Source organism: Leptodactylus fuscus, chromosome 1 (genome assembly GCF_031893055.1).
Source record: "Leptodactylus fuscus isolate aLepFus1 chromosome 1, aLepFus1.hap2, whole genome shotgun sequence".
NCBI classification, from domain to species: domain Eukaryota; kingdom Metazoa; phylum Chordata; class Amphibia; order Anura; family Leptodactylidae; genus Leptodactylus; species Leptodactylus fuscus.
In genome coordinates, this window is record NC_134265.1 from 260,224,115 (window position 1) to 260,248,792 (window position 24,678).

Sequence of the window (24,678 nt, forward strand, 5' to 3'; positions counted from 1 at the left end):
TCATACTGAACTAGGGAATATTATTTTTATTTAAGAAATATGGTTCAGAAACAACTGGTGGCTCCATGAAAAACTCTACTCTTCTGAAGAAATGTTTCGGAAGGCAACTCTTCTACCCCCCATCCCCCATAGGTGGCCAGACACAGATAGAATAGTTAGCATATCATTTTGTGATAACTTTTCAAGAACCGTGTTATATTTAGAAACGTTGCTTAACTTATGATGCATAGATGGATATTACAGGGTTAACCTTCACACTTAAAAGTTACATTTTTAAGTTTTACTCTGGCACAGAATTTGTCAATAGCTTATCAATTAGGGATAAGTGAACTGGTTTGTTATAAACTCTCTGAAAATTTTGGGTTTGGCCGAACCCAAAATTTTTGTGGTTTACAACTCGTGATCCACTGTTATACTCTAGTCTCTAAGAAGAACAAGGGAAAATGTGTGTAAACATAACAAACAGTCATACTCACCTTTTCGGGGCTTAGTTGTGGTATCCATTGTGGGTCTCCATCCTCTTCTAGGTTCCTCAATTATGTCATTTGCCCCTGATGACCACTGAGACCTGTGATTGGCCCTTATGATTCACATGAGGTGCACTGATGTCATGACACTATGAGCAAACAGAATGATGTCAGCATGCCCTGAAGGACTGTTGAGGCCTGGTATTGGGCCTCTGAGGTCCCCAGTGTCAATGATGATTCATGAGGCTGGAAGAAGTCTGAAGAGAATAAGGACGCACACAGAATACCGGAGCTGAGCCCAGGAGAGGTGAAAGGACCTTAGAATATAATAATAGCAGCTCGAGCTCAGACCGAGCAAGTTTGTCCCAAAACAAGACTACCAGACAAGCCTTATGAATATTAGTAAGATGAAGAGAACACACGTGTAAGTAGGATAGATGAAAAAGTAACACAAACCTATTCTGCAATAAGCGATTAGTGTACTTTACTAGAGAAATTCTCTGCGTTCTTTTAATTGGCACATCTCTATGGCAATGATTACTTCTTCTCCGTAAAATAAAATAACTTTACATATACACAGTACTGAGAGAAGATAGCATAGACGCCAATGTACCACCAAGTAAAACTAAGCAGCTTATTATATTTGACTAATTTCATATTCTAAACACCCAAGGGTTTCTATTTATTACTAAGCTAAATTGTAACTTTGACATGTTTCTTAAAATTTTAGAACTTTCTATAAATGAAAGGGTGAAGTATTGTAATGATGGCTACAAAATAAGTGTTGCTGGAAACATTCTCTGATTGTTGCAAGGTGTAAACCTGCAGGTCTCGGAAGGAACATAGATTTGAGATAGTCTAGTTTAATCCTGAAAATTGCCATTTTTTTTGACAGAAGAGACATAGCTCTGCTTTACTAAAGTGTTAGTAACCTGCTCGCTTTCCTAACCCAGAGTTCATCTGACCTTTAATTAAAAGGAAAATTTGTTGTCCTTTGTTCTGAAGACAGCAAATAATGAACTCATTAAAATGAGGTTAGTGTTTGGCCCTAGAGCAGTAAGTGCTGAAGTCTCATTAGCAGCTAACAATTTGGAGCATGGCACATAAATAAAACTAATATGGCACAGCAAAATGTCTTGGCACATTCAATTTGAGAAGAATCGAATATGTATTGTCAGTGATAGCCAAGGCATGAAGTTTTAATGCACTTAATAAAGAAAAGTAAATTACTTTCTATTAGACATGAAATGCTTGCAGAGAAATAGCCCTAGAAAGTATAGAATGCAAATGAAGGGTTCTGCCGTAATTAGCCGCAACATTGTTACAAAAGATCAATCCGATGAAATAGATTCACCAATTAAGAAAAATACAGACAAGCCATCTTGACCCACAAACAAGTAAGGACATGGATTAATATGCAGCATTTACACAGTAGATAAAATGACATCTTCAACTTGACATGCTAAAACCCTTAAGTGACAGAGCAAAGGGTAAATTAATAAAATATTAAAGCCAACTTTTACTGAACCATCACAAGCAATTAGCTTTAAGTGTTTTATTCAGATGTAGAATCTAAATATTAAGCGATGAAATGATTCAGTAGCTGCATTCATTAAAGTGTTAGTGAGGTGTTCCATACTTCAACATTTTATACGCTTTCTAATTAATAAAATATTTGAAGTATGTTTTAGCCTCCTTGTCAGACACCCTTAACAAGCTAAGGTTTATGAAGATCCCTAATCATAGGACCCTGAGTGTATCTAATGCACATTAACATGGAATGAAATACAGCAATGTGCCCGATTGTTTCCCCTCCGCATAAGCATAGGCAGAAAAGCAATTCCTTTGAGTTATGATTTTCACATTACTCTATGCATTTATTAAAATTAATGGTAGGCCAAGACTTTCCATCAAAATGAAAATTTAATCAGTCTTTACATATTTTTGTAAATCATGATGAAAACAAAGTCCTGTCACTGTATGCTGTAACTCAGCAAAAGTATAAAAACAGAGATTTATTTAGCTGAAATGTGAAACCCTGCAGGTATCCAACTTAATTTTACTTTTCTGAAATATATAGGTCACTAATATTACCTTGACAAATTTGCATAGGAAATGAATACATCTTTTTTCTGTATTTTTTACTGTTTTTATTTTAAAGTGACATGATACTTCATTATTGTTTTTTAACCAGCATTTTCCAAATAGGACTTTAGATGTCTATGACAATTGACATCTGTTTAAGGAAGTCTAATCAATGTCCAAAACAACACACTTTTACACGTCCCCTGCTATGGTGATAAAAGCCACTAGCAGCTGCATCGCAGCTTGATTTGGAGCTCCCGTCTTACATTTCCCGGTACTAATTTATCTCGCTGGACCATCTAGAAGCCGAAGAAAGGGCTCAGGGACCTGGAGAAATACCTAAGAAAGAGGTTGGCTGTATCTCCTGCACACCTAAATAAAATTGTACCGATATAAGCAACACCTCTGGAATCTGAATGGCTCGGACCAAGATAGCCTGAATGGTGGCACTGATGCGTCTGAGACCTATGACCATGCACCATTTCTAAAGCAAGTCTTAATTCAAGCCAGTGCCTTGTTAATGAGGGAACTTGGGGACATCAAGTCGGAGGTGAGCCAGATGAGTCAGAGACTAGTGTAGTGCAGTCCTCCATTATTAATTTCTGCAAAGTGACAGAATATAGCTGTAAACAGCACTGCAAGACTCTTAATATGGCCCTGAATAACATAGTGGACAAGGAGAACTGTGGTAGATGTAAAAATATTATATTTAAAGGAATCCCTGATACGGTCCCACACCAAGATCTTCCTAATACTACTAAATGGCTTTTTCGCAAACTAATGGGAGACAACAGGGCTGACACCATTTTCATTAAGTGCATACCCATGGCCCTGCTCCACATAATGATAATTCACCAAGAGATGCCGTTTGTGCTCTCCTTTGCTACACCAACAAAGCAGACATTTTGAGAGATGGGGACCTGTTATCTTTTTTCAAGATCTGGCTCCCTCCATGCTGTACAAATGTCAACTTCTCAGACCCTTGACAACTTATTACAGAGAATGGAAAGTCATGTTCTGTTGGATTTTTCAATTTTCCATCAGGACACCAAAAAAATATATCCATTGTGTAGGCACTGCTGGACATTGTACCTCTGGACATTTCATCTTGGATGGCAGTTACAGACCAGCATCTGGACTTTCCTGACTTGAGCAGTGGACAAAGGTGTGGAAGCCGAAACCACCCAGGCAAAAGAAAGCATCCTTCCAGAGGCCATCAGTTACTAATACTCTTTGAGAACTTTCCTACCTTTTTCTAAGGCTATCTGGGTAGTGATTATGACTTACTTGTTGTGTTACCCTTATCTCAGAGAATCCTACCCAATACAGGGTCGTATAATTCATAATCATTGTCCTTCATATCTACATCTTCATGATATCACATGTTACCTCTTGGAATGGGAGAGGTTTGAATACCTCACTTAGGTGGTCTCATTTGATTACTTCACTCAAGAAATTCGACATCTAGATCTTTTTCCTAGAAGAAACACACTTTAAAGTTGACTCAGTACTCAAACACCCCTACTAAATAAATTATATATTGGTTCCATAACCGCAATGTTAAAGTATTCAGAGGGGTTTCTGTTGCCATAGCCAAAACTATACCTTCTGAACGTCTTGTGACTTAAAAGGACAATTTATTTTTTGTGACAGGCAAAGTGGGGAACTTGCTGGTCTCGTTGGTTAAGTTTTACACCCCTAATGTTAAGCAAACCATCTGGCTCTCTCACACTTTCCTAAGGTTTTAGAATGATAGGTAGCAATTTCTATATTGCCCTGAATCCTGTGCTATATTCCTCTACAAACACATCAGTTCACTCCCAAAAAGTGTTACCCTACATAAGGCATTACAGGACACTGATGTGCTAGACATATGGTGTCTAATTTATCCTTCCTCTAAGGATTCTACTGATTTTTCTATGATGCAATACTCCTTTCAAAGATTGGATTATTTATTTATATTAAAGTTTCATATACATTCTCCATCAATACAGCAGAAATAGCCTCATTTACCACCTCAAACCTTGCATACATCTCTATCACGGTTACTCTTCAATCACTACCTTGGTCTTGGAGACTTAATGAGACTTTCCTTGATAATAACAACACTCATGTCTCTGATATGACGTATAAACTAGACAGATTTTTTGATGAGAGCCCTCCAGTTGACACTTCACGTACAGTGACCTGAGAGGCACACAAAGCCGTTATTCAAGGGGAATATATTCCCCTTGAGTCAGAGCTTAAGAGATAACGTATAGCCTATCTTAATGATCTTCTAGCTAAAATCTAAGCTCTTGAAACGCTTCAGAAACATTCAGGTGTGTTAAAAATACAAGCTGAACTGGCAGACCTCCGCACTCGTTTGTGCTATCACTTAAATGTCCGGCATGCCAAGCACTACCAATGTGCTAAATTCAAGTTCTATGCTCATGATAATAAGGGTAACAAACGTACATCCCAACTAAATAAAAAACAAAAAAACTCAACTTTCATCAAGGCTATTACCTCAGACCAAGGTACCTCTACTGAGCACATAGCAGCCCAATTTCAGGACTACATCCAGGGTCTTTATAACCTACTGGCAAGCCTTGACACTCATGATCCACAAACCATACAACTCATAGATGACTTTTTAAGGGGCCTCAGCTTACCATGATTATCCACATATGACCAAACTTTTTTGCTACAGCCTGTCACCCTACAGAAAGCTAAATCTGCTTTGTCCTCTATGCAGAGTGGGAGAGAGGAGATTATAATTCTTGCAAGGACATACAAGTCATCCAATATGCTTTGTGCAAGAAACAGTTGCTGGTTCTTCTTGGCATAGATGCCGAAAAGGCCTTCAACAGGATTAATTGGCAATTTATGGAGCAAACTTTTCTCAGAATTGGACTCCATCCCTTAATTAATAAGACAATTTTCTCCCTTTACATCAAACCAAGAGCAAAAATACAAGCAAATGGTGTTTTTTCAGAGTCATTCTCCATAGCAAACGGCACAAGATAAGGTTGGCCCTTCTCTCCTATCCTGTTTATCCCTTTTCCCTGTTTATCCATGGAGACCCTACTGCAGGCAATTAGAGACCATCCCAATATCAAGGTCATTCAAGTAGGTGATAAAACGCATAACAATTCTGCCTTTGCTGATGACTTATTGATGTTTATCTCTAATCCAATGCATACCTTCTAATATGTTTTACAACTGTAGGATCATTTTGGTAAGTCATCCAACTTACCTCCACATTTAATTGGCAGCCCCCATCTTACATAACTAGGTATTCTTATTACTAAAAACTCTAAGCATTTATTTCAGGCTAACTACTTAACTTTATTGAAAAAACAACTTTATTGAAAAAACACCACTTATTAACTCTTTCCCTACCATACATTTCCTGAATGGGATGTAAAAACCTGCTTCGTTCCATCATTATAACTTTTAATAAATTACCATTAAAAATATGTCTATTGCGATGACACTCACATCATAAACCACAGACCAAGATCCATTGGCTCATTCAAGAGCATACAACATACAGTCCTATGAAAAAGTTTGGGCACCCCTATTAATCTTAATCATTTTTTGTTCTAAATATTTTGGTGTTTGCAACAGCCATTTCAGTTTGATATATCTAATAACTGATGGACACAGTAATATTTCAGGATTGAAATGAGGTTTATTGTACTAACAGAAAATGTGCAATATGCATTAAACCAAAATTTGACCGGTGCAAAAGTATGGGCACCCTTATCATTTTATTGATTTGAATTCCCCTAACTACTTTTTACTGACTTACTGAAGCACAAAATTGGTTTTGTAACCTCAGTGAGCTTTGAACTTCATAGCCAGATGTATCCAATCATAAGAAAAGGTATTTAAGGTGGCCAATTGCAAGTTGATCTCCTATTTGAATCTCCTCTGAAGAGTGGCATCATGGGCTACTCAAAACAACTCTCAAATGATCTGAAAACAAAGATTGTTCAACATAGTTGTTCAGGGGAAGGATACAAAAAGTTGTCTCAGAGATTTAACCTGTCAGTTTCCACTGTGAGGAACATAGTAAGGAAATGGAAGACCACAGGGACAGTTCTTGTTAAGCCCAGAAGTGGCAGGCCAAGAAAAATATCAGAAAGGCAGAGAAGAAGAATGGTGAGAACAGTCAAGGACAATCCACAGACCACCTCCAAAGAGCTGCAGCATCATCTTGCTGCAGATGGTGTCACTGTGCATCGGTCAACTATACAGCGCACTTTGCACAAATAGAAGCTGTATGGGAGAGTAATGAGAAAGAAGCCGTTTCTGCACGTACGCCACAAATAGAGTTGCCTGAGGTATGAAAAAGCACATTTGGACAAGGCAGCTTCATTTTGGAAACAAAAATTGAGTTGTTTGGTTATAAAAAAAGGCGTTATGCATGGCGTCCAAAAAGAAACAGCATTCCAAGAAAAACACATGCTACCCACTGTAAAATTTGGTGGAGGTTCCATCATGCTTTGGGGCTGTGTGGCCAATGCCGGCATCGGGAATCTTGTTAAAGTTGAGAGTCGCATGGATTCCACTCAGTATCAGCAGATTCTTGAGAATAATGTTCAAGAATCAGTGACAAAGTTGAAGTTACGCCGGGGATGGATATTTCAGCAAGACAATGATCCAAAACACCGCTCCAAATCCTCAGGCATTCATGCAGAGGAACAATTACAATGTTCTGGAATGGCCATCCCAGTCCCCAGACCTGAATATCATTGAACATCTGTGGGATGATTTGAAGCGGGCTGTCCATGCTCAGCGACCATCTAACTTAACTGAACTTGAATTGTTTGTCCAAAATACCTTTATCCAGGATCCAGGAACTGATTAAAAGCTACAGGAAGCGACTAGAGGCTGTTATCTTTGCAAAAGGAGGATCTACTAAATATTAATGTCACTTTTCTGTTGAGGTGCCCATACTTTTGCACCGGTCAAATTTTGGTTTAATGCATATTGCACATTTTCTGTTAGTACAATAAACCTCATTTCAATCCTGAAATATTACTGTGTCCATCAGTTATTAGATATATCAAACTGAAATGGCTGTTATAAACACCAAAATATTTAGAACTAAAAATGATTAAGATTAATAGGGGTGCCCAAACTTTTTCATAGGACTGTATCAAACTGCAGCAAGGTGTGTCCACACAAAACAAAACAAGAACAGTCTTACCACTTGACAAATCAAGGTAACAGTGGTGTGGTGTGGTTGTAATGTCATGAGAATTTGGGGTGTGTTACCAGGGAGCACAGAGGGGGGCTCAATCTCATATCTAAGAGTCTCTCGCCTAAGCTATCCCTCTATGGCCCTCAAATAGATTTCCCTGGTATACATCAATTGACTCCAACCCTGACAAGGGCAGTACCCAGACTAACACTGGAGATGTATGACCCTGCTTGGTCCTATCCCTATGCGCATTTTGCAATGGGGACACCAGGATTCTTCAGGGTATATAATAGTCAGATTTATGGTTGCCCAAAAGAATAGCAGAAACCCCCCTACAGTGTAAGGTGATTACATAGGGAATGAGCTATTGATAGGGTCCAGGGGAGTTGTATGCTATATGCTGCTAAACTTGCATAGAATAGTAAGCTCATGAAGAATACTTCCTGAAAACCCAAACACTCTCATCTATACTTCAGCCTCTTCCAAGCAACATTAAGTGCAGCATTTTTGGCCAGTGTGGGAACTGTGTTTTATAGCACCAGCATGAGTTTTTGAAAAACACAGCATGTTAAATTTTACCTGTGAATATACAGCATTTTCCCCATAGACTTATAAAGTTTGAAAAAGAATTGAATGCATTGGTGTATTCTGATAGAAATATTTTTTCCATATATGGCTCTTTTTTAATGTCGATTGTGAGCCCCATATAGGGATCACAATGTACATTTATTGTCCTATCAGTATATTTTTGTAGAATGGGAGGAAATCCACACAAACATGGGGAGAACATACAACCTCCTTGCAGATGTTGTTCCTGGTGGGATTCAAACCCATGGACTCCAACGCTGCAGTGCTAACCACTGAGCCACTGTGTTGCTCCTATCTATGGCTCATTTTTACAGGGAAAATTATAGTTTTTATTGAGTGATTTCAATTTTAACCTCTTAAAAACAAGACAATTTTTGTTTTTGCATATCTGTTTCCCCCCCCCCCCCCCCCCAACTTCCAAGAGCCATAATGTAAACTTATTGTTGACGGAACAAATTGTAATTTGTAATTGTTACCATTTAATGTCCCATACAATGTACTTGTAAGCTGGAAAAAAATTCAGAATGAGGTGGAATTGGTGAAAAAAACGCATTTGCACCAATTACTTATGGGTTTAAGTTTTACAGCATTCATTAAGTGGTAAAAATGACATGTTACCTATATTCTGTAGGTTATATTCTGTTTTAAAAAAACAAAAGTCACTATTTTCTGACACCTGTAAGTTTACGGGTAAGAAGTTATCTTATGTGGCAGCAAAACATTGAAGGAATCCGGCAACACTCCAACTTCATAAAATTTAACTTTTACTTTTCAATTTTAAAATACATCTTCCAAGTGACAAAAAACATATTAGAAAACCCCCCTTTAAAAAAGCAGCGTTTTTTAAAGGGGGTTTTTCTAATATGTTTTTTGTCACTTGGAAGATGTATTTTAAAATTGAAAAGTAAAAGTTAAATTTTATGAATTTGGAGTGTTGCCGGATTCCTTCAATTTTTTGCTGCTATTATCCTACTCTTTTGTCCGGAGTAAACCGTGCACCTCAAAGACGAAATATCCGGGAATGATGTCGTATAAAGGGTGAGTCTCAATATCTTTTTCTATTTTGGACCTTATCTTATGTGGGGAAAGATGATGTTTTTATTGATACTATATGGGAAAATGTCTGATTAATGATATTTTATTCCATATTCCAAAGATTTTTTTTGCCGCTACAACATTCACCATATGGGATAAATATTTTAATATTTTAATAGTTCGGGCATTTTTCAGAACGGGTATGCCAAAGGGCTCGTTCACATCTGCGTTCTCCTGTCCGTAGTGCAGGTTTCCGTTTCCTGCATAAAACAGAGCAGGATACGGAAACCTGCAGGAGTCTTTCTCACCCATTCATTTGAATGGGTGAGAAAGCTGTCCAGCCGTGAGCAGCAGTGAGCGTTTTAGGCTCTCCGCCGCAAAACCGGGTTTTAGAATCCAGACACAGAGTCGGACATGCAGTACTCTGTGTCCGGATAAAAAAATCCAGTTTCGCGGCGGAGATCCTAAAACGCTCACCGCCGCTCACGGCCGGACCCGGTCTATGGTTTCCATCTTCTGGCATGCAGAAGACGGAAACCATAGAATGGAGACCCTGAACGCAGGTGTGAACCTAGCGTAAAGTGTATAGGTCTATTATTGTTTATTTATTTCTATATGTGATCTAGGAAAAAGGGAGTGATTTGAACCTTTGTATTCCTTGTGTTTTTTTCATACGTAACTTTGATACATAACTCTTGTCTATAGGTAGCTGTCTGGTTGCCAAAAACATGAAAGAAGTCTCTCAGATGCCTTGGATACATCAGACCAAGGGAGTTTAGTTGTCCAAGATCTGAGTTACCTGTGAGGTCTAGCAGGTCTCTGCTGTGTAAAACAGAAGAGAACTGGTGGCTATTCTGCCCCCTCAACTCCTCAGTGAGCACCATCTTTTAAAGACCCAACATCCACTATATTTATGGGTCAGATGTAAAATAAATATTAAGAAACAATCAGGAAGACATCTATTTAATCCCTTTCCCACCAGTGACATTTTTTGATTTTTGTTTTTGATACCTAATGTGTATGTGTTTCATAGTAATTTTTTGTTTTATATGTATTCTATGGAAAGGGAGTGTTTTGAACTTTTTGGGGAACTTGAACCTGTAATTGTTTGATTGCAAGTCCCATAGACTGCATTGCACTAAACTGTATTGCAGTTTATGGAACTTTTGGTATGTTACTACTAACAGCTGCAATAATAATATCCGTATTACAGGCCTGGAAGTCTTCATAAGGCTCCAGTCTGCCATTTTAGCTAAAGCACATTTTGCATTTTATTTTGCAGCTGGTTTGCATTGCCGCTGTGGGTTATACAGTAGCCAGAAGTACTTACAACTACACAGAAGACTTTTCTCTTACATTTAAAGATGTGAGATGTTGCAAACACTTCAGTCTTGGTAGTTTGCAGGCACTTGTGAGGCTATGAGAGGAATCAGCCCCTTCCATCTGCATTCACTGTGTGAAGAGACAAAAACCCCTCCCACCTGACCTCACTGTCTTGCTCATCTAATGTATTTAGGGATGTACTTCCCTAGTAACAAAGGAGTCAACTGTAAATTAGCTAGAAGGGAGACACCTAGTGTCATTTTTGATTAAAGTATAGTACATCTTTGTCCAGAATCACATATTCTATGAAATTAAACCTAGTTGTCTGAAAAGTTTGTAACTATTTAATCACATTACGACAGGGGGAGAAGTAGTTAAATTACCTTTACCTTCCTTAAGGCAATTAACTTGGCAATTAGGCAGCGCCACACCTCCCATGAGGTGACCTGAAGCAACCGCTTCAGGCGGCGCTATGCCAGGGCCCTGGGGGGCGGCATTTTTGCTTACCTAAGCCAGTCCAGGACAAGCTGTGCTGGACTGGCTTAGCGTCACTGTCTCGGCAGCCTGGCACGGGAAGCGAGCTTTGGATTGGGGAGGCCCTGTGGACGCAGCGCTGCTCCAATGGCCTCCCCTCATGCTCAGGCAGAGAGCAGGTCCTCTCCCTGCCTGCTCTCTGCCTGCTAATGCCGCTCCGCCCCGCCCTCCTTCGCTCCGCCCCACCCCTTCACTCCACCCTTCCCCCGCCGCTCCGCCCCCTCCTCCCAGGGGCGCTTTCTGTCGTCCACCTCGGGCGTCGAAAAAGGTAGGTTCACCCCTGCAATTAGGATATAAAAAATCACTGCAGTAGAGGAAACTGTGTAGAAATTTGTAACACATAAATCTGATCAAAATGAGGGATGGTCTTCTGAAAGACGTGATCTTCTCTAGAAGTTTAACTATAGATAAATTAGTCATCTGCCTTATATATCTATTTAAATATCTTTGAGTATTTCACAGTATGAAAATGATATGTTTTTGTCTTGAAATTTGAAAATTGAAAAATGATAACGTGCGCATAAGTGGGAGCTTATGTTCCTTCTAAGTTGGCGCTAGTGATTACATAAGACTTAACAATTGACAGCACTTTAAATATTTTGGCAGAGTTCCCATTACAGACTGAGAAGTAAAAAAAGAAAGAAAAACATCTCTCATGAGAAAGTAAAATGCAAAGATTCTTGGGAACCTTTGCAATATGTAACATCGTAACAGCAATGTATGGTAATAAAAACTAAGTTTTATTTTATATTAAGTGTAATACACTTTACCTAAATGATGTAGGAAAGATGTACAAAGTACTGATGCAAAATGAGTTCTTTTTACTGAACCTTCTCTTTCATGTCTTAAAGACAAGCCAAGTCTTTGAAAATGTGAAAAGAAAAAAATGAGTGGACGCATGTCACATAGGCTAACAATATCACAAAATGCACATTGTGTTCATAGCTCATTCTGCATCAAATAGTTGGTCATCTTCTTTTAAGCTATTTTCCTTTCATCTCTCTGTCATGGTTTCATGTATAAAGAAGGTTTTGAAAAATATACCATTAATGCATTACAATGTAAAGAGAACAGTACGGCATTGAATCCTGGGGACCAAATTACATGTCTATGAATGCTAAATAAATATAAATTCAATTTATAATTCTATATACTAGATCAGTGACTCTCACCCTGCAGTATGCTTTCCCCAGGGGTAAACACTGCAGGTTCAGGGGCTATACAACAACACTGAAAGGAAAATATGACATTGTTGCTCTTACATGATATTTCCCACCCCCATGATGCATCCACTGAGCAGCTGATATGTAATGTACATGTGCTAGCGTCCTCTTCCCTGTAGGGTCTCTGACAAGGGATATAGAAGACATATGTATTAGTTGCAGAAAGGAAGGGTGCGCAGCCGTGAGAACTTATGTTCAACACATTGTGAAAACAACCACGTCCACCTGCACTTTATTGCCCTCCTCCTGTGCTATGTGAGGTGTAACCTCTACCCTGAATTATTGGCCTCATGTTATTATTATCTCATATCTGTCTTCAACATGCAGAATTCTAGGTCTCCCCCTGCTCTATCAGAATATCCAACAATGCCTGTGCAATGAATGCACAGTATTTGCAAACACCATATATATACAGTGCATATAGGTATACAGTATATTTATTTATGTCTATCTATCTTTCCACCCACTTATCTGAAATCCCTCTGGGGATAGTGAAATTTGATGACCCTGGGAAGGAGGTTGGATTGGTATATGGAAGGTAGGGGGTTGAATGAACACATTTACATCGAGGTATATGTAATGGTCATCACTCTTATGTGTTTCTGTATGTTATGCATTGTAGATGATCTATTTATGTGTTGTATTGAAGTTCTTAATTACATTATTTGGGCTCTCACATGTTCAGAACCCCCCTCCAGATTACACTTCCTGGTTAAAGGTTCACCTATGCCAAGAAATTTTCTACCTTTTGTGAAAAGGTGACAGTCAGAGTGCTGGAATCTCCCTATATCTTTCCAAGGTTTTTAACTTATGTGTGGTTCAGTGTGGGTCTCCAGTAGGCCTCAGCCCAGGTGTAGATCCTTGGCTTATTACTGGGCCAGAAAAAGGGAGCCTGCACATGGAGTTACACTCCGCTCATTCTGAAAGTAAAACTCGTTCAGAATGAGCACATAAGAAACAGATCCCATTGATTTCTATGGGTGCCGGCATACGTGCACTACCTATTGAAATCAATGGGAGGGTTTTTTCCCTATTGCTTTCAATGTGAAACGTGCGTATGCCAGCACCCATAGAAATCAATGGGATCTGGGTTTTACATGCTCATTCTGAAGAGTTTTACGTTCAGAATGAGCAGAGTGTAACTCCGTGTGCAGGCTCCCAAAGGCTGCAGCTCTTGCATTGCAGGGTAGTTCCATCAGGTGAAAGGTGGTGTATGGTTCTGTCCTGTAACCCTGAGTCTGGTGAGACAATATTGTGCTTGTTTTGTTCATGTGGCTGGTAGTAAGTTGCACATATAGTTAGGTTGTCAATAAGTTTTTGGACACCCATGCAAATGAAGATATCTGCAGTCGTGACGTACGTCACGCCTTCCGCCGTTAAATAGGAATCTGCATTGTGCAAGTGCAGAGTTGTCCGATTTCAAGAAAGGGGTAATTGTGGAGTATCACAGAAGTGATCGATCCTTAAGGGACATAGCAAGCAAACTGAATTACCCAAAATCGACAGTGACCTATGTAATTATGAATTGGAAGGTGAACGGTGATTGTCGGAATGTGCCCCGAGTCGGCAGACCCTTGAAACTGTGAGAGAGATGGATGAGTGCTGGGCAGAGAAACTGCACCCAACCAATCGCTCACATACACCAGGAGTGTCACCAGGCATCCGGGAGTATTGTGTCGATCAATACCATCTGTAAGGAAGCATCTGCTGGGTTCTACCAACTACTGAATATGAAGAAATGTTGTTATTCTATTCTACCACAGGTGTCCAAATACTTATTGGTAGACAGTGTAGTAGGAAGAGGTTTCTGAAAGCCCCTTATTACTTCCATGTGCTATAATTATTCCCCCCAAAATAGTGCCACATAGACAACTTCCCTAAACAGTACTGCTAGAAAGTGCTTCCCCAAAAAGAGTGCCCCATATTGTGCCCCAGACATTAGTTGTAACCTAGATGGTTATAGAACACCATACAGTAAAACTGTGCCTCTTGTGGCCCTCAAAGCAATAGTGTCACCTTTTGTAGCTTATACCCTAATGGTACTATATCCACAGATAGTAATAGCACACCTTTTAGGTTCCATATAATAACAATTCCCACAATTATGCACACTACACAGTTTTGTGTCCCCTAGACAGTAATAAAGATCCCCTTTGTTCCTAAATTTGTCTTAAAAAAGTAACAAAGCCTCCATTCTACTTAAAGCAGCCTGGGACTTCAAGGGTGTATGGCAGGTCAGGGAGCCAAAGGTATTTATTCAATATATACTGTACCTATGTATAACAGACACATGTGTATTATATACCAATATATAATACACATAAGTAATAGATATGGATATATGGTATTTGTACAACAAACACTGAATACACTTGGAGATGGTTTTTGTCGCTAAACTTAGACCCTAAAATCCATTGAGGTCCCTCAGACGGAGATTTCAGACTAATGGCAATATCTGACCTGAGGATATCTGCTTCTAGGAAGATGTTTATTTGTTCTTACAACCTCTATATTTCTGATGCGTTCTCCCTCTGCTGTATGAGTATGCCATTTAATCTTACAAGGAGGCCGCTTTACACCTGACACAAGCTGTACTCATGTTGTATAGGGCTGGGATTGCATCCTACCTGGATCTTTATTTAGCTGCCTTCCTTATCTTGTGTACAGTACAGCTCAAGGTGCTCTGTGGTGTTGCAGCAGTATGGGGCACCCGAACAGCAAACAGTAGTGCTGCTACTGTCGACCTCTTCTACATGATGCAGTGGCAGCATGGGACCCTTACTCCACCAGCCCGATACAGGGTATAACCATGATTGTTACGCCCCTGTCAGGGACCATATAGCAGAGTGTGCCATAGTAATGTATTCCAACCACAAGTGCTCCATAACAGTCTTAGCCAACACAAATGCTTTCTAATCCTAATTTTTTTTTTTAACAGATTGCTTCCTTGGGGGTACTCAGTTAGAACTTTTTGCTGCTAGGGGCACTTTTTGCTGCTTGTTCACATTGGTATCATAGTTTCTGTTCATAAGAATAACCTCACTGGATCCATCATAAGACAGTTGTCACTGACATCTAACAGAGTGTTAGGATGGGGTCCCGCAGGTTTTCCTTCCGGCGCACAGTGCCACCTGCGGGTCAATCCAGTTCTCGCCCTCGGCGTTGGACGGTGAAGGCTGTGGAGTCTAAGTCCAGCATTTGGCCTACTGAGCATGCTCAGACTTTTTGGAAAAACGCTCTGAGGCTAAGTCTCATTTTCACCCTGCTGAGCATGCTCAGACTTTTTGGAGACACTCTGAGGCCAAGTCCCTTTCCACCCATACTGGGCATGCCCAGTGAGGTATGGCCACTGCACTGTGGGCGGGGACTTGCCTTTATATGGTGTGAGCCGACGCCCGCCGGGTGCTCACACTTTGACTATTAGGTTGAGACAGAAAGGTCAGGGATAGGTTCCTGTCAATGCCAGGTTGCAGTGCAGGTATTCTAGGTTAGGATTCCTGGGTACTGCTGGTAGGGAACGGTAAAGTCTGTTGGCTCTGTCCTGTACCATTGTAGCTCCAAAGCTGTTGTGGAGCCCTTTATGTTTCTGATCAGGGGTGACAGTTAACCCCTGGCAGCCTTGGTTGCACCCTATGCTCGGGTGCAGTTCCCCAGTAAATTACTGGTGAACCAGTGTTCCATCTGTTCACATTAAAGCAGCACAAAAAACACTTGCACAGTGAAGTCAACTGGTGTAAGCCTCCTTGCAGCCAGTCCAAATTGAAGCTGCACAAAAACAATTGCCCAGTGAGTTCAATTGGTGTACCCCTCCTTTCCAGCCAGTTCACAGTAGAGCTGCACAAACGCCTTCACTCAGTGAAGTTAACTGGTGAACGTGCATTGGCCGCTGTTCACACTTGAGCCGCACGAACATACTGCTGCTTCACTCAGGCAGACGGCCGCCTTCTGGGGCTTGTGGACCTCGACTGCAGCCACTACCGCAGTCAAGAGGTTCTGTCAAAATAATTATATATATATATATATATATATATATATATATATATATATATATATATATATATACAGAACCATAACACAGAATCCATTGTTGGTCAAAGGGGTTTGTTGGGTCCCTAATGGTATAAATGGAGTCTGTCAGCCTCAAACATGTTATTAAACCATCCCTAGTACCTTATAATGCTCAGAGCCATCTTTGTTATCTTTGTTTAAGTCAAATACTTTTCATTGGCTTTGTTCGTACAATTACAGCAAGTTATGACACTGCAGAAGATCTGGTATACAGGGTATGGAGCTGAAAGTAGAAGGTTCCATCCATTGCATAGATTCTGTAGCTGAGATCTTCAGCTCTTCTCCTATTCACTTCTTATAAACTCTGCCTTGTCTTAAGAATGTGACTTAAGATTAGAAGGAGTCTGTCAGCAGGAAATCCAATATAAGACTAATGACAGTACCTCATAGGGTGGCTTCTACAGCCTCCAAAGATGTCTTTCTTATTCTACATTGCAGCTCCATTTTTATGAAAAGCAAATGAAATGCCTCATAAGTCATCTTTAGCTCATTTGCATCTTGGAGAGTGTAGAGGCAGCTCTACAAGGTACTGTCATTAGTCTGATACCGATTTTCCTGCTGACACTCTCTTTAAGTGACCTTAAATTTAAGGAGTTTAGCAGGAACCTGCTTGTATTTATTCAGTGCATATTAACTATCTGCATTTCTGTATAAATTATTTTATAAACGACTGTGTTTTAAGTTATTACTGCTATCCCCATTAAGAAACTGTGTTTCATGATTCTATCCAGTGTACGTCTTGAGCAATGCACTGTATGCAATCTTGAAAAGCCATTTGCGGGTACATATTGTTGTACAAGATATGTGTATGTTACAAGTTTAAAAGTCTTGTTAAGGAGTTTCTTATGGCATTTGCAAAGACAGCATGGTAGCATGAGAGTGAATAGATATTAAGAAGCTAGTTGGCTGACAGATGGCAATGAGGCAGATGGAAGAGGGCCAGAAAGGCTTTTCACAGTCTAGCACACCCAACAAGTTTGCAAAGTTAATATATGAGGGTGTTACTTTAGGGGTAGTACTGCTGCAGCAAAGTACTTTATCTGACAGCCAGGGATATGTCAGCAGAAGTAAGGATAGATAGATTAAAAAATTAATACTACTTATTGGTTGGCCTAGTTTGGGCCCAAATTTTGGTGCAATTATGATGCAAATGGCCAATTTTAAGCAACACCACCTGGTTGGTCTAGGCACAAAAATGGTCTAAAACTGGATATGACATTTTGTGACAGAATTTCCCCAAATTTTTGATACTTTCTAGATACAAATGCATTAGCAAATTCCTCCTTTGTTCTCAAAACGAAAAGTATATAAGCTAAGCAGGACATTTAAAAAAACATTCCAAACAGGTCCTGTGAAAGATAAAGTAAGATAAATGCTAAAAATAAAGCGTTTAAGCTACTAAAACAATAAGGATGTGACAAGCTATTAAACATTATAAAGGAAAAGTGTGCAAAAGGCAGCAAAGAATGAGACAGGCTCATTGCTAATGTTAAAAACAATCCCAAAACAATCATCAATTCTATAAATATTTTAAAAAATGGAAATGTGAGTTCTCTGAAAAATAGTAGAGGAAAAGGCCAATTTGCTAAATGCATTCTTCTTTAATGTATTTACATAGGGAAATCCAATGACAGATGATATGATTAGAGATAATGTAAATTCTCCTCTAAATGTCACCTGCTTAACCCAGCAATAAGTCGGACGATGCCTTAAAAACACTAAACTAGACAAATCACTAGGTCTGGATGGCATTTACAAATGAGGTCTGCAGGAATTAAGCACTGTGATAGACAGACCCTTATTTCTGTAATTAAAGGATTGAAAATGACAGGGTCTGTTCTACAAGACTAGCACAAGAAATATGATGCCAAGTTCCAAAAATAAATAAAACGAAGAGTCCATAAACTATAAGACATTAAGTTTTAAATTCCAAACCCTAAAACGCAAACATAAATACATGAAGCTCTTACTGAGATCTGGATCATAGAATCCATAAAATATGTGTACTATGTTTCAAATACACATTTGTTATTATTTAGCACATACTTAGCAGTACAGTATATGCAGTTTTTTGAGTTTTGTGAAAATATAAGGTACTGTAATACTTACTATGTTGTACAATACATTTGTTTTACTCATTTTCTTTCCCTTTTTTTTTAAGGCGCTACTAGACACGCAAAAATTACTGCGCACTCAGGTTGCAAATTTCACCTTCAATCTTGGATTTTCAGGGAAGTTTTTTCACACAGGTAAGTTCCTTTTGCATACTTTCATCCAATAATAAGCTTGGGTTTATAGATAATACTATGATATGTAAAAATACATTTTTAGAACAGAGAATGAATATGATATATTATTGGCACATAAAAAAAAGAGGTGTTTACTCCTTAAAACTCTAAATCTTATTTATATAAGTTGAAAAGAGATATTTTTTATTGTATATCTCTCTATATTATAAAAATGAATTTTTGTCTGTCTGTCTGTTCTCTATGCGTGACTAAACGACTGCACCGATCTTCACCAAATTTGGTACAGAGATACTTCAGGTATCCTGGAAGGTTTAAGACGAGACTCCAACTTGCTCAGACGTACCATTGCTGAGATACAGCATTCCCAACACAATGCCCCCCCCCCCTTAGCCAATACAAACCTGCAAGTTTTTCACGCATATTCCAAATGCAATACACACGGTCACTTCACATGCACAATACAACACTGATATCCAAACTAAGATACACGCATGACAGGATTAGATACACAGATCAGCACACAGTATCACACGCCAGAGGATTAGATACACATGTCTGCACACAGTCCCACACATCAGATGTTTAAATACGGGCGTCTGCACTCAGTTCCACATGCCAAAGGGTTAGATACACGCATCTGCACAAAGTACCACATGCCATAGGATTAGATACGCACATCTACACACAGTTCTACATGCCGTAGGATTATATATGCGCCTCTTCACACAATACCACATGGGAGGATTAGATACGTGTGTCTGCAGACAGTACCACACTTTGGAGGATTAGATACATGCCTTTGCACACAGTACCACACAACAGAGAAATAGATATGCGTCTCAGCGCACAGCCCACATGTGGGGAGGATTAGATACACGCGTATGCACGCAGTACTACATACCAGAGGATTAGATACACGCGTCTGCACACAGTTCTACACACCAGAGGATTAGATAGATGCGTCTGCACATAGTACCACATGCCGTAGTATTAGATACGTGCATCTACACACAGTTCCACATGCCGTAGGAGGAGAAAAACATAAAAATATTCTGTTACTCACCCATCTCCCGGCTCCTACGCTGTCTGCCTCTGAAGTAGTCCATCTTCAATTACGTCAGACGTCACATGACCTGGGATGCATAGCCTAGATGAACGCATAGAATGAAGTATAGCCAGTAAAATATAGTTTATTGAGTAGGGTTGAGTCCAAAGATTGAAGCACATGAGCCTCAGTCATATGAACGACCTCTTCAAAAGTAATCATAGCTGGTAAAATATAATATTTTCATGACTACACAGCGTGGAGTCCAAATATTGAAGCACATGAGCCTCAGTCATATGAGTGACCTCTCTCCAAGGAAGCATAGGCCTTAAAATAATTTTTTTTCAGTAGCTGGGAGTCCAAAAATTGAAGCACATAAGCCTCTGAAAAATTGTAACCTAAAAAAAAATAAAAATTATGTGTTGGAGGAGCTACAGAAAATCGAAGAGACATTTTGTAATAGCATCAATTTCTTTATAATGCCAATGGTGTGTTATAGCCCTTCTTAATCCAGGACTCGTTCATCTTTATGAAACTCAGGCGATTGACATTGTCAGCAGAGAGTCTTGTCCGAAGCTCTGTCACAACACCACCTGCAGTGCTGAACAGTCGTTCAGAAAAGACACTAGCTGCCGGACAGGAATGTAACCCCAGGGCATACTGGGCAAGTTCAGGCCACATTTTGATCTTCGACACCCAGTAGTAAAGCAGGAAAGACTCTTGTGGTAAGATGTCTATGTGCTTTTCTCATACAGTATTGCACCTGCAACAAAAAAGTCTCTGGTCTGTTGCCTATACATTTAATGTTGCTGTAGTAGGCCTCAACAAATACAGCCAAGCATTAGCCATTATGCTCACACTTCCCTTGCAGCAGGCTGTGCTTCTGTCTCTGGGACCACCATGGCTTTGTGAAAGGTGTGCAGGAGTTGGAGATGAACTTGACTCACTACTTTCTGTCGGAAATGTGTCCATTAAGTCGTCCAACAGTTTTTGATGGTACATATCGATATCACTATAAGCCTGTGGTGTGATGTAAATGAAGCCCAGAACTTTATCCCTGAAAAAAGGATCAAGTAGGGTTGCCACCCAGTATTCAGGATCTGCAAGCATGTTTTTCACACGTTTATCTTCCAGAACACAATTTAGCATGAAATGACACGTGTGCTAATGTAGCTGGTGGCGATTCTAAGCTGACTATAGTCTCTTCTGCATCCCCCCATCCACGCACAATGCCTGTTGACTGGGACTGCTAGAATGACTCTTCTTTAGTGACATCAATCTCCTGATCCAAATCGTCCTCATCCTCCACTTCCTCCTTCTCTAAATAAGTGCCCATAGAGGCTATTCGAGTCTGTGACCCAGTCTCCAACCATTGCCTGATCCGTCCAGCCCTGGAGTGACGGTGGCCATGGTGATCTTCCAAGTCCTGGCTGTCTTCAAAGATGTCCTCTTCCTCCTCTGTTGCACATACCTGATCCCTCAAAGTTATGAGGCTGTCCCTCAATGTGCACAAAAGTGGCACAGTCATGCTGACGCTGGTGTTGTTTGCGCTTACCACTTTTGGCAGTATTCTAGACACTGAAGAACCAAACAGACGTCATGCAGCTGTGCCCACTCCACAGCCATAAGATGGAGGTTTATCGGGGCCCCTCTCATCATCAAAAGATTGATAACTGCTAGCTTCTGTTCGACAAACCTCTTCAACATATGCAATGTCGAATTCCACATGGTAGGGACATCACATATGAGCCTGTGAATGGGCAAGCAGTTTTTGCGCTGAAACTGAGCCATGAGAGATGAAGCTACCTTGGACCGTCGTATATGGGCACACAATGTTCGTACTGTGTCAATCAGGGGTGCAAGATCAGGGTAGTGTTTCAAGAATGCTTGCACCACCAAATTGAATACATGAGCAAGGCAATGTATATGCGTCAATGGGAACAAATTCAGGGCCGCCACCAAATTTCTACCATTGTCGCAGACCACGTTGCCTATTTTGAGGTCTAGCAGACCAAACCATAACTCAGTTTCAGCAATTATTGCATCTTTGATGTTTTCAGCAGTGTGACTCCGTTCCCCCAAACAAATTAATTGCAGTACTGCTTGCTGCCTTTGCCCGCTAGCACACCGATACAAATGAGATGCATTTCCAGCCCCATGATTTGTTGGAGGTTCTGGTGTGGAACTCATTCTGTCCCTGGAACTGTCAGGAAATTAAGTTTCTGAATTTGTTGAAGGGGAAGTTGGAACCCCCAATGACTTCTGAACGACCATCCTTCATGTTGGAAAAACAGACAACAAACTGCCGTCAACATTTTGACAAGGGTCAGAGATAGATAGTGGCCCTGCCCATGCTGGCTAGTCCACGTGTCTGTTGTCAAATGCACACATCCACTAACAGATTGCTTTAGGGCACGCTTGATCTGTTGCTTGACATGCTCCTGCAAGTCAGGGACCGCCTTTTGTGAAAAGTAATGGCAGCTGGGTACAACATATTGGGGCACAGCATGGGCCATCAGGAAGCGAAAAGCCTTTGCTTCCACAAAGCAGAAAGGGACCATTTCCAAGGCCAGTAGTTTTGAAATGCTGGAGGTAAGCAGCTTAGCACACTCATGTGTGGCTGGATAGTTTTTTTTTTCCTTTCCATTACTTGCTGGAGGGTGGGCTAAATATTAGAGCCAGAAAGAGAGGAACATGTTGGAGCAATTGGCATGCGGAATTCAGATGTGGCTCTTTGGCCAGTGGTTCTTGTAATTTTTTTATGCCAATTGCTTGACTGTTGTCCAGCTCTGGCACACATGAAGTTGGTGTGTACGTGGCATTGGCATTGGACAAGTAGGTGGAAAAACTCGCCAAAGCTCATGGTGGATCAACGTTCACAGGCACATCCCTGTCTTCACTTTCTTGTTGATTATATATTTTAAAAAGTGAGGGGTGTAAATATTTCAGATGCCTAGGCATAGCATTTGTGTTGAGGTGCCTAGTGTCTTTTCCTCGGCTAAGTGACTGCTTGCAAGTCTTGCATATCACCCTCGTTGGGTCATTTTCATCTTTAGTGAAATATAACCACACAGTTTGTTTGGAGCCTTTATTTTTTGCATTAGCATGCTTAGGCACTTTGGGTTGCACAATACCGGTGGGAGTAGTGTTTACTGGTGTGCATGTTATAACTGGGATTTGTGCATTAATTGGAGGATGTTTTGGTGGCACTGGCAATCGAACATGAACCTCATCATCAGAACTAGTTCCCTGATCCTCTTCACGTGGAGAGCAAGTTTTGTCAACATAGTCATCATCCACTGGCTCTTCTGAAAAATCTTCCACACTATCGCATGGACTGGCCTGGATGCTGGTAAAGGCAGCCGCATCTGGAATTTGTGCTTCATCATCGTCAGATGACAGCAGTATGTCTGTGAACTTGTACATTGAATGATCAAATAATGCAGCAGATCCCTCAGCTTCTGCCAAATTTGTTGGACAGGTCAATTTAGAAGGGGGTGAACTGGATCCCCATTGAACATTTTGCACAGCAGATGACCCAAAACTTTGTTCAGTGGAATATGAGGAGGAATTCCTTCCAGAAGAAGATGCTTCAATATATGAACTAATAAGTTCTCTGTGGACTGGCTTATCAGCATTTAGAATACTGGATTCGCCACACACACGCAATGCTGACGCCTGTTTTATCCCTTTCACGACAGGTAGTTGAGCACTGGCCAGAGCACCTCTGTTGGGTCCTTTTACTTTTTTTTTAGTTTTTTTTTTTGGGGGGGGCATGTTTTTTTAATAAAATAGTAACTTTCAAGTGAAAAAGCAATTTTTATTTAGTTGAGTGACTGGAGAGTTCCCCTTTTTGATGGGAACAGCCTCTCTGTTTTTTTAGAAAAAAATGTAGATATACATTTTTTTCAAAGGTGAATATAATTTGAGGACAGAGCTGCCTATTGGATGGGGACAGCCGATGAATTTTCAGAAATGAACGGATGCCTTTTTGTGAAAGGTATATACACTCACCGGCCACTTTATTAGGTACACCTGTCCAACTGCTCGTTAACACTTAATTTCTAATCAGCCAATCACATGGCGGCAACTCAGTGCATTTAGACATGTAGACATGGTCAAGACAATCTCCTGCAGTTCAAACCGAGCATCAGTATGGGGAAGAAAGGTGATTTGAGTGCCTTTGAACGTGGCATGGTTGTTGGTGCCAGAAGGGCTGGTCTGAGTATTTCAGAAACTGCTGATCTACTGGGATTTTCACGCACAACCATCTCTAGGGTTTACAGAGAATGGTCCGAAAAAGAAAAAACATCCAGTGAGCGGCAGTTCTGTGGGCGGAAATGCGTTGTTGATGCCAGAGGTCAGAGTAGAATGGACAGACTGGTTCGAGCTGATAGAAAGGCAACAGTGACTCAAATAGCCACCCGTTACAACCAAGGTAGCCAGAAGAGCATCTCTGAACGCACAGTACGTCGAACTTTGAGGCAGATGGGCTACAGCAGCAGAAGACCACACCGGGTGCCACTCCTTTCAGCTAAGAACAGGAAACTGAGGCTACAATTTGCACAAGCTCATCGAAATTGGACAATTGAAGATTGGAAAAACGTTGCCTGGTCTGATGAGTCTCGATTCCTGCTGCGACATTCGGATGGTAGGGTCAGAATATGGCGTCAACAACATGAAAGCATGGATCCATCCTGCCTTGTATCAACGGTTCAGGCTGGTGGTGGTGGTGTCATGGTGTGGGGAATATTTTCTTGGCACTCTTTGGGCCCCTTGGTACCAATTGAGCATCGTTGCAACGCCAAAGCCTACCTGAGTATTGTTGCTGACCATGTCCATCCCTTTATGACCACAATGTACCCAA

General features: G+C 40.5%; 1 protein-coding gene across 1 annotated transcript in view; it reads left to right on the plus strand.

Moving 5' to 3' along the window:
- Nucleotides 1–24,678, plus strand: part of LOC142217770 (bifunctional heparan sulfate N-deacetylase/N-sulfotransferase 4-like) — a 334,797-nt gene that overhangs the window by 73,979 nt on the left and 236,140 nt on the right. The window contains exon 3 of the mRNA XM_075286110.1: nucleotides 18,679–18,766. Coding sequence (XP_075142211.1) covers nucleotides 18,679–18,766 — 88 coding nt within the window. The remainder of the gene's footprint in view (nucleotides 1–18,678; nucleotides 18,767–24,678) is intronic.